General features: G+C 41.5%; 1 protein-coding gene across 1 annotated transcript in view; it reads right to left on the bottom strand.

Moving 5' to 3' along the window:
- Window positions 1-11,452, bottom strand: part of PTPRT (protein tyrosine phosphatase, receptor type T) — a 347,808-nt gene that overhangs the window by 50,747 nt on the left and 285,609 nt on the right. Inside the window, exon 15 of the mRNA XM_009284586.1 lies at window positions 3,924-4,072. Coding sequence (XP_009282861.1) covers window positions 3,924-4,072 — 149 coding nt within the window. The remainder of the gene's footprint in view (window positions 1-3,923; window positions 4,073-11,452) is intronic.

Genomic DNA, 11,452 nt, shown 5'->3' with positions numbered 1-11,452 from the left:
GCTGGAACCAGTGTTGATAACACAGGGATGTTTCAGTTACTGCTGAGCAGTGCTGACACACAGTCAAGGCCTTTTCTGCCTCTCACCCCACCCCACCCGCGAGCAGGCTGGGGGGGCACAAGAAGCTGGGCGGGGACACAGCCGGGACAGCCGACCCCAACTGACCCAAGGGATATCCCACACCATATGGCTTCATGCTCAGCATATGGAGCTGGGAGAAGAAGGAGGAAAGGGGGGACGTTTGGAGTGATGGCGTTTGTCTTCCCAAGTCACCATTATGCGTGATGGAGCCCTGCTTTCCTGGGGATGGCTGAACACCTGCCTGCCCATGGGAAGGAGTGAAGGAATTCCTTGGTTTGCTTTGCTTGCATACGCAGCTTTTGCTTTCCCTATTAAACTGTCTTTATCTCAACCCACGAGTTTCTGTCTCACTTTTACTCTTCTGATTCTCTCCCCCATCCCACTGGGGTGCAGCGAGCAAGCGGCTGGGTGGGGCTTAGCTGCCAGCTGGGGTTAAACCACGACAACTGAGTCAATGCCTACACATGACGGTGCTGTGCCACTCGGAGGAAAATGCCGCTGCTTTCCAAACATTCCTGCAAACTGATGAGCAGGCTCAAACACTGCAAGTACCACCATCTACCCTTAATGGATTTAGGATATATTTTTATTTTTAAAAAAGCAAGATATTTGAGAAAATGAACAACTATGATGAGCCTGCTTGACCTCTACATAATCCCTGGGTAAAACCAGACAAGCTGGAATAGCCATGGACTGATCTATCTTTCAGCAAACACCTATTCTGATTCCATATGGTGTCAGAGACAGAGTCTATAAAATCTCTTCAGTTTAAACTCCTGTGTGTACCATTCTGCCTGAATAACGACCAACAGTGTAGAATGGAAAGAGGGATGAGGGGCTTTGCTTTGGGCCAGGAAAGATAGATGCCCATTTCTTTTCCACTTTTCAGCAAGACCTGAGGTCTCCCTGTTCCAGCACAGAGGCTACAGAACTTCCAGAATGTAATTACATTTGATAATGAACACCTCTGCCAAATAATAAAATTCAAAACTACAAATGTCCAACAGGACTGTGTGCTCCTGAGCACTGCATTGGCTTCGACAAAGGACTCTGTTGCACGCGAACAGCATGACCATGGATCACACAATCTGCACGAGTTTAGGTTGAAAATATAAGCATTTCCCCCTAAAGCACTGAGATAGAGTAGGTGAAGAAATCTGCATTTTTACCAACATCAGAGACAGAAGGATGGTAACTCTTAGTAGTGAAAGAATCACCGTTACTTCATGGCATGCTTTTTCCAGAGTTGCCTGTAAAAGCACTCAGGACTATGTCCCCTCAGAAAAGGAAGGGCTCATAAGCAGAAAGGCAGCTGCTCATTTTTGGTGTCCTTCATGATGCAGAGCACCAGGCAGCACCCGCTATGAGGAGGGGGACATTGCTTCTTCCTTTACAGTTGCTGGACCTGTCAGGCGGGAGCTCCCCGTGGGGTGACAGTGCTGTAAGCAGTGGTGAGACAGGCAGCAAACGGGGAGGCTACAGCAGGAGGGCAGACAGTGGTCACCCGAGAACAGCAAAAGTCCTCCTGCAGCCCGAGCAGACTAGTGGCCAAGCTGGAGAGACTATGGGAAGGAAAAAGCTTCTCTAGGTACTCATGGAATTTGTTCTGTCTAAAAAGTCATGAAAATGATTGGGACAGTAGGGAAAAAACTGGAAGGAAGGACACATGCCCTGCAAGGACACTGTCATCTGGAGATAAAACTTGTTTGCAAGTCATTCAATAATTGTGAGGTTTCCTACTGAACAAGTTGTCTTGTTCTATTTTATTGCTTTTGTGAGCTAGCAAGGTGATCTTGGGATTGAAAACACTTAGCTTCTCCCGGTGGACTTTCTTCAAAAAGGAGAGGGGTGTTGCCATGTCACTGCTACATCCAACTCGGGCTCCCATAACTGAGGGTCAAGACAGAGAGGATGACTACCTATCATGAGGTATCTGCAAACGCTATTTTCTGTTGGGAGGCAAAAGGACAATTTAAGGAGGAATTTGACTGCTGCTTAAGACAGACAGCTGATTTCAAAAGCTAGGATGGATAAGCCCCTGTAAAATTCTACTAGTTAGCAGAAAGGTTAAGAAGTAATCCTATTATGTTATCATTCAAAAGTTAGAGTAGGCCCGTATAGAAACCCTCAAGTATTAAACTCTATTAAGGCAATTTTTTAAAAAGAAAGTCTTTTACCCATATAATTCCTGTATCAGCATGTGCACGCTACTGGACAGAAGAGAACTTACCTCCAACACCTCAGCATCCTGGACTTGGCAGTAAAAAATTTTGAGAAATCATGAAGGCTTACTGGTAATTGTTTCTCATGAATATAAAAAGGAAAAAAAAAAAAGAAAAGAATCGGCCCATGACTTGACTCAGGCTGGCTTACAGAGGGAGGTAGTGATAAAATCTGCAGTGATGTCAGACAAGCAAAGGACTAACTGATTAAAAAAAAAGAAAACAGGGAGGGATGGTTTTTTACAAAATTAGATACAACATATTTTCTATAGTTGCCATTTCAAGTAAATGACTCAGCTGTTTTAATTAGTCTCTCAAAATACCAAGGGGAAAAAAAAAATGAGGTCACATACAGGCTTATCTCTTCTCTTATTTTCTGGTTGGGAAAAACGCCCAAAACTTAAAAATCCAAATTCTGAAGAAAGTGTTAAAAATTTCATTTTCCCCATACATTTTAAACAAGCTACCTTTGCTGCTTCTAGGATGTCTGATACAATGCTGTCCTCTGCTATCCTGTCTTTCAAAGATATGAACCACTGACAACTCTTGCTGTCTCTTTAGGAGATATAGCAACTCAGCACCTGAGAAAATTAGATCTTGACTCAAGTCAATTTAATATCAGACAGAAGTGTTCACTGCTAGCCTTGACGGTCCAAAACACCTATTTATCCATCTCACAGGTATGTTACACAGACTGGCAGTAGCAACACATGCAGATGGAATTTGACATGACCTACAGATAGAGGGAAAAGAAGAATTCATTCAGCCTGTCCCACTCAATCTGAGATTACAAAGGTTTCAATGACAAAACACATTTTGTGTCATAAGCACCTCCATGTTAGCAATTAGGGGAAAAAACACTTCACTAAAGATGTTTAAGAAAGACAAAAGAGTTTTAGCACGTACTGGTTTCAGAGCTGTTCCCTGTTCAAACTAGCAGGCTAAGTGCCAAAAGAAGGAGTGACATTCCCATAGTGTCTAAGTTAAAATTTATTTAATATGAAAAAGTTTACAAATCCACCATGCAATCCACCACGCACTCAATCTGGATCTAACGAGGCTAAAGTATGACTTTGTGCTGCTTTACCCACAAAACTCTTCCAGCTACAGAGGTCTGAGTGGTTTACAAGTATTAACTAAGATTAGTTTTACTGAACCCATGTGAAGAATAAACGGAGGACACAGACAAAAGAAGAAATGCTCCAGTTCTCTAACCAGGAGACCATGCTTTCTTTCATAACAATTTCATACAGAAAATGTTATTTCATCCTACAAGTCAGCCAAGTGATTTGATTCGACTCTTCTACTCACAAAGGAAAAAATATTTCTGAAGAACAAATAAACATGTGCCTTTTTGACTGTCTGACAGTAGTTATTAGAACAGACTTCATAAATTATTCTCAGTAGATTTAGTCAGGAGGAATGCTCTCCACCTGCCTGACAGTTAAAAAAGGGGCAGTGTCACAGACATTTCAGACAACTGATTTCTATCGAGCTTTTGCAATGATCTCTGTCACTGCCATTCCTAGCTCCTCAATATTGTGCCCATAGGAATAGGTCCTTTTAAGAACCTAGAGCTCTCCAAGGGGGACATATCCATTGCAAGCAAGTTAAACTTACTGAATCCATTAACATCTTGGCAGCTGGAAGAAAAAGCTTCTTCATTGTGAACAGCACTGAGTTTGGTAGAGGTCTTGTCGGAAGTAGCCACGGGACCCATCTCCCTCTGCGTGCTGGTCTGAGTCTCCTTCTGCTTCTTGGCTAGCTTCCTTTAGGGTATTTTGAAGAGGGGAGAAATCAAGGTCAGTTTTCCCTCATTAAAAACAAACCAATGAGAAAATATTTTGACAAGCACGATTATCCCACTTGGTCAGACATGCAGGGCATGTGGCAAACCGCACGAGAGGAAAAGGCCACAACTTTTTAATATAATTGTTGTGGAGCACAATAAATATAGTGATACCAGTCTTTGAGCTTAGCTGTCCCTCCCAGTAACTTATCTTGCACAAACCTGCATCACCCCAGCAGTAGGAGTGCTACATCATCCTTGAAGAGGGTGGCATAGGTAAAGCCCCTGGAGCGGGTGTCAGCCACTCCAGGAAGAGCAGAGGGCACGGGATGAGGGCAGCGATCAGAACCGCTCACTAGGAGGTAAACGGGACATCTGCATCCATCCCACGGGGGCACCCGCACCGGGGATTTTCTTTGATTGCTCCAGTGGCGAGTGCGACCTGACTGTGCAACCTGAGATCTGGAGCAGGAGTTTTTACCCTGTCCCCAAGCAGAGTAATGAGGACAGCAGCCTCTGCTAGATTTTGACACACTCCCAAACTGCCCTGAGGATCGACAGCCAGTGAAGGGTGGGGCAAATTAAAGGTCGAAGTTATTTTAGAAATGTCCAAATATGCCTCTGTTCTGAGAAAATGGGTCTTTTCTTATTTTGAGGAGACATCAAAAACATTGGCAAAAGCAGAAACACTGCCTGCTCTGAAAACACTGACAAAGCCAAGAACATAAGAGGCTCCTCTTTTGCAAACACAGCTAATAATAAGAAAATGGAGAGAAGCAGGAAAAGTGAGCTGCTAAGCTTCCATTGACATTTGACTGCCCCGTGCTTCATTCATATCAGAGAACAAAACTGTTTAAAAATGAATGTGTGACATTCTACAACCCGCACCTTGAAAAAATATCACACAAATCCCTAGCACCGGCAAAGAACTTTGCTTACACGACTTCCGTAGATAAGAAAATAAGACAAAATAAAAGGGAGAAAAACAGATTACTGTAAGAAGGAGCTTTAGTTTTCTTTTTTCCTCCAACTCAAAGAAAAAAAAAATCCTAACAACTAAATCATTTTGCCAAGAGGTTTTTCTTCACTAAAATGACATGCTTATGGTAAGTACTACCCATCTTTTAAACTTCATTAGATTCTTAAAAGGATATTCCTTGCAACATATTCCAACAGGCTTTATTTATTCACAGCACATGTCAGAGTGGCATTTACAAGCAAGTTCAAGCACACAGCTGAGCCCCAGCCCTTCACGAGATGGGTAGCTAGGCCAGTTACACTCATTGCAAGGAAGGGTCAAAGAGAACTTAAGCCTTTGCCTATGTCTGTGGGAAATTACTATTTTAAAGCAAGCTAATAATTCAGACCAGGAGAGCACAGATTTTTGGAGAAACGTCCAATGTTTGCTGCAAACTTTTGAACAAATACATCTGTTTCATCTGCTCAACTAGCTGAGGTTCAGCCTTTTACAGTTAGTGGTTTCAATTCAAACCCATAGCTATTCAAATTGGGTACATGATTACAGAGTTCATATTTAGATCTCACAAAATCTCCGTGGTGTATCTGCTTCTGCAGATGAAGATGCAAACAGGGGAACCGTCCTTGAGCGATGAAGCAAAAAGCTGGCGTTTAATGATGTTAAAAGCTTTGCTTCCAGTGTTCAGCAATGTTAGCACAGTCAGATTTATTAACTATGAGCTACAGCTGTGGGAGCCCCCTTTTTTTGTGCTGTGGTACCTGAGGTAACAACAATAGTCTTGAAGTGTATTAACCCTGCTATGCGGTTATTTTAATCCTTTAGATTTGCTAGTCATACATGCCTATGTGAATTCTCTGGCAACAGGAATTAAAATTTCTCAGTGGGAAACACTAATCCAAAATGCAGAAGTCCTTAATAACAAGCACTCTGGACTGCTGGGGTGAGCCATTACAGACGACCACTACTGGTGTTTAAAAATGGTGAGTCAAAAAGGGTGACTTCCTTATTAAATCCAGATTAAATTATTTGTGACAATAATCATCTTTAAGTCCCATTGCCTGGTATCTTTTCAGAAATGTCAACAAGCTACAAAGAGCTGGAATTGGCAAACTCGTTTTCTCTTTCAGTGAACGAGCAATAACATTTCTGCATGTGCTAGGCAGGAAAAAATAACCCCAAACCCAAGCCCATTAGTCCCCAAAGGCCTGCTTACAAAAGCCCTATGCAAAGCAGTTCTACCTGGTCCTGTAGAAGACAGAGAGGCCCCTAAAACATTGGCTTGAATGCCTAAAAAGAAAAGGTGACATGAGTTTAAAGTTCTCAATCTAACTCGCACACACAAACGAGGCTGCTCGCAGGTGGACCAGCTAACGCTTACGCAAGTTCAGAGAGAAGCCACACAGAAAATTGTTCTGCATCTGAAAACGCTACAATTTTCTTTCAACAGCATGTTATCAGTTTCCACCTTTCTCCCTCTCTATTCCAAGAATGTAAAAATTCTTCGTCTAAATTTAGAGGGAAAAGGAAGACAGATCTCTCTTGAGGATTTCAGAGCTAAGCTTGCCAGACACATCAAGGGGCTCTCAGTTTCTAAATGTGCCTTTTCTGCTTTCGTTATGTGTCTGGATAGAGCTGCAGCACAGGACTAAGCCTATTTGGTCCTTACCATCATTATAATTCTTAGAAAGGATTATAAAATCAAATGACTAGCACTTTCTGGAACGTTAGGGATGTGACTTAAACCCACAGCTAGGTAGAGGTTTATTTTCCAGCGTGTCAAAACGCCTTTGGAATTGGAAAAGCATTTATCTGGAAATGCTTTTTCCAAAAATTGGGCTCTTCAAGAGATCTCTGAATCACTGACAAGCTGCATCAGTGACACGGCTCCTGCTCTCCTTACTGACCAGCCTCCCCTAAACACAACAACTGCAACACCCAGATGAAACTGCTATCAGTGCATTAGTGTCAATCATGGGCCGGCTGCAGGCTGCCGCCAGCGTGTACCCAGCACAGTCTGTCACCAGGCACTGAGAAGACACTTGCTGTCTCATGCATTATGCAGTTAAAGAGGGGAAGAAATAAAGGACCGGGCAGATATTTGGAAGAAGAGTCTGATACAATCAACACAGGGTGAAGAGGCTGAAATGTCAAAAAGTGAATAAGGTGATATTAATGGCCATTTTACGTTTAAGCGTAAGGAAAATGTGCCAAGAAGAAAACAGGAGTCCATAGATAGGGGTTACTGGGTTGCCCTTTTCAGTTCAAGAGGGTTTGTAAATGAAGAGATGATGTTTACAGGCACTATACACACAGAGGAGGGATGAGACAGAAAGATGCTCAAAGCAGAATAAAAAGATGAAAGCAGCTGTATAATCAGGCAGTTGAAGCTAACCCAACTAAAGCAAGGATAAGAACTATTGGCAGTGAACCTAAACTAAGTGCAAATTTTGAAAAAAAAAAAAAAAAAGAAAAAAAAGATGGAGATTTGATTCAGCTATTGTTGAAACTTCTACTCCTATCAGAGAATAGATATAAAATGCCGAAGCATGATATTAAAATTGCAGGAGTTCTGGTTTCACAGTCAAGGAATGCAAACTTAGTATCAAGTACAAAGCATTTACTGTCATGGGCATTAATCAGAAAGCTCAAGCAATGTTTTCAGTTAGATGTATCTGCAGGATCAGGCTCATATTTTGCAGAGGTTTGGATAAACTTCAGGGATTATATTTTAAAAGCAGCTTCAAACTCGTCTCTAACTTTTTATATCAATTTTACATGCACGAATGTTCAATCTGTAACTGCCACTCCTAAAGAGCTCTTGCACTAAAGCAAGGATAAGAACTATTGGCAGGGAACCTAAAATAAGTGCAAATTTTGAAAAAAAAAAAAAAGAAAAAAAAGATGGAGATTTGATTCAGCTATTGTTGAAACTTCTACTCCTATCAGAGAATAGATATAAAATGCCGAAGCATGATATTAAAATTGCAGGAGTTCTGGTTTCACAGTCAAGGAATGCAAACTTAGTATCAAGTACAAAGCATTTACTGTCATGGGCATTAATCAGAAAGCTCAAGCAATGTTTTCAGTTAGATGTATCTGCAGGATCAGGCTCATATTTTGCAGAGGTTTGGATAAACTTCAGGGATTATATTTTAAAAGCAGCTTCAAACTCGTCTCTAACTTTTTATATCAATTTTACATGCACGAATGTTCAATCTGTAACTGCCACTCCTAAAGAGCTCTTGCACATGTACGTTGACAGATCTAATTTTAGATGTTTCACAAGGATGGATTATATACACCATAATGTAGATTTGCATGCACAGGTAATTTAGACATTAGGTATAGATCACATAAGTTAAACATGAAATTTCCTCCTACAGACAAGAATTGCATATTGCCCTCATTTTCAATAACCAGTTTAAGAAAGCTACAAAATACAATTGCTTTTAGATATTTGTGTGCAGCAGCCTGCTAGGGGTACACATATTATTTACAATGAAATCTGCACAAATTTAAGGCAGGCAGTGATCAGCCATGCAAATACCCAATTGGGAGCCTGGTTAAATAGCAGTTTCTATTGAAAAGGATCTCTGTCCCCTAAACCTGTAGTAGATCACAAACTCCATTTGAAAGAACAGTTTCATGCTGGTGTAAAAATAAAGGAGGGATTATGCACGGCACTGTGGTCTGCAAGCCACAGGTAATCCTTTTGCTCTGACCGAGGATCGGCGAGGCCTCTGCTGCAATACTGCACTTCAAATAAGATGTGTGCCAAAGGGACACATACAAAAGCAGAACAAGAAAGGTAAATCTAGAAAACATGACCTACAAGTGAAGGCCAAAGGAAATATGGATCTTTAATCTAGAGAAAAGAAAATCAAATAGGGTTGATAGGTCTTCAAACATATGAAAAGACACCACAGAGAAGCTGTTCTCCCTGCCTACAGGGGCCGGCAAAAAAGTAATGGGGCTAAGCTATGGGAAAGGCTGTTCATATTAAACTTTGGGAAAACTACATGCAGTAGAGACTGCCCATCTCTTAAGCCGACTGGGCAGGTTGGCTGTGAAATCTCGGTCACTAGAGGTCTTTAAAGACAGAGCAAGAGGAAGGAGAGTTAAAAGCAGTACAGCCTTCTGGCAGCCTGACAGGTGGGGTATCTCCTCCCCGTGCTCCGATGGTCCTGCTTAAAACTGCCGTTCATCACGTGCTCCCTTTGTGCAGACTGTAACCTCAGGCGAGCTGAGAAATATTCTCTGGCCTAAGCACATAGGCAGCTTCCTGCTTCGTATAGCCACTATAAGGGCAAATCCTCCACTTACAGGCAAGTGCAGAGACAGCTTTACTTGCACTTTTTTAGTGCCTGCCATGCTGAAGCCAAACTCAGTGCAGGTTATTGCAGAAGCAGAGGGAATTCACCAGAGTAAAGGCGAAATGAAGAGCGAGGACCAGCCGCGCCACTTTTACTTACAAAGCAAACACTACTTGGCATGAGAAAGTGATGTAACGTAGATATAAGTCAAAAGATGCTCTGAATATTTTGTACTGTGTGGATACAAACACAGGGTCTTGAAAAATGTAGGGCTGAGCTCTCTAAGCTTTACTTGATCAAATTAATCACTATTTGTGGTGGACATTTACTTACAACCATACAAACTTTAGACAAGACAGGTGCATATAAGAACCATACAGTGTAAGCATATGCTGGCATAGCCAGCCAGCAAACACTGCCCTCTGCAAAGTTTAGGCTTGCAATCACCACACAGACATGTTCTAAATAAAATCTCACTTACTTTCTGGATTTTAATTTTTTTTTTTTTTTAATTTGCTTTCATTAGACTGGCATAACCACTGAGTCATGATTCTGTTTTTCCAGCATCTAATGAGAAAACCAGTTTCTTCTCAAAATTCTGAGTTAGCATGCTGACCTGTGCAGGCAGATCCCACCATCCCTGGAAATATATGGAGATATTTTTGTATGTACGTGGTTATACAGAGGTATGCCTATAAAATAATGCTTTATTTCTTTTCAGATGTCCCACAGACAGTGGAAATAAATTCAGCACAAATGCTGTTATTTCAGAAAATGCAAGTATAAATTTAGCTTAATACCTTGACAGAACCTCTCCCATGAAAAGAAACTCCCAGCTGAAACCACCACAACAATTAAAATTGGTATGAAATTACGATGGGAGTTGAAGGGGCGTCCTACACCGCAATCGTGTCCCAGTACTCCGGCCAGTTCAGGGGAAAAGGAAAACAACATATTGGCCATTGAGTGCCCTTTACTTATAAGTAACATTAAACCGAGTGCTTGTAACACATACATGAATTTATGTATTTCCAGAAATCCTTCCCTGGTCTGATATCACTCTTGATTAAATTTCATTCTGTAACCGTTACCCAGCCCAGGAGAAAGACACAAAACAAAACAAAAAAACCAACCCCCACGCAGAAAACATTTCCATTCCTTTTTCTGGTGAGGAAATAACAAAGCCTTAATATGGGTTGCTCCAGCTGAAAATACTGTTGCAAAAGAGGTGTCTGTCACTAAACGCAAAACCTTCTTTAAACCAAATGAATTGCTGTCTGTGTTTTACAGGTTCAGCTAGGAAAAGAAACAAAAACCTTCAGATGTGGATGGGCTGCTATCTTACATTGCACATTATATCTTACAATGCATTAAGTGCAATGTGACAGAGCTAGCAATTCTGTACAAACCTTAGACAACATCTATATTGGTGTAAATACAGAGAAACTCCTCTGAAAAGGTTCATGTATCACCCTGGCGACAGTGATGCAATGAGTGCACCAGGACAGGAACTCCTAATTCCGCATCCCTCTCTCCCCATCACAAAACCAAGTTCTGTCCAAGGATCTCAAATCGCAAGCAACTAACTGTTAATGATGGGTAAATTGAAGTACACAAAATGATGTCAATCCTGCACGATGACTTAGCAAGTTAGGAATAGAGGCCTCGGGGGTTTGTATTTCCACTTAACCTGTGTTAAAGATCTTTAGGGCCTTCTCTTTCAGCCACAATAATATCCCTTCCTGTATGTTTTTAATGAAGTGTTGCTATACAAAAATCCCACAACTATTTACCTGGTATGCACAAAATATGCACCAAATAGCTGAAAGAGCTGCTCCTATAAATGACTATTTTTGACTGGTTTCACTGAAGCTGCAGGTACTCAACCATCTTACAGAATCAGATTTTACAGTCCTGGGTTGCAGCAGAACACAAGACAGGCTGAAGGCAGAACTCCAGTCTAGAAACTGCCACAACACTTATGGCCCGTCTCTGCAAAAATCAGTTACTCATGATACATGTCTCCATGACTTTAATAGACTTATCGTTAAGAGCTGTTTAGAAGAGT

The sequence above is a fragment of the Aptenodytes forsteri genome, unplaced genomic scaffold, assembly GCF_000699145.1.
Source record: "Aptenodytes forsteri isolate BGI_AS27 unplaced genomic scaffold, ASM69914v1 Scaffold215, whole genome shotgun sequence".
In the NCBI taxonomy this organism is placed as follows: domain Eukaryota; kingdom Metazoa; phylum Chordata; class Aves; order Sphenisciformes; family Spheniscidae; genus Aptenodytes; species Aptenodytes forsteri.
Note: the sequence above shows the minus strand (reverse complement) of the source record. Positions and strands in the feature narration are given on the sequence as shown.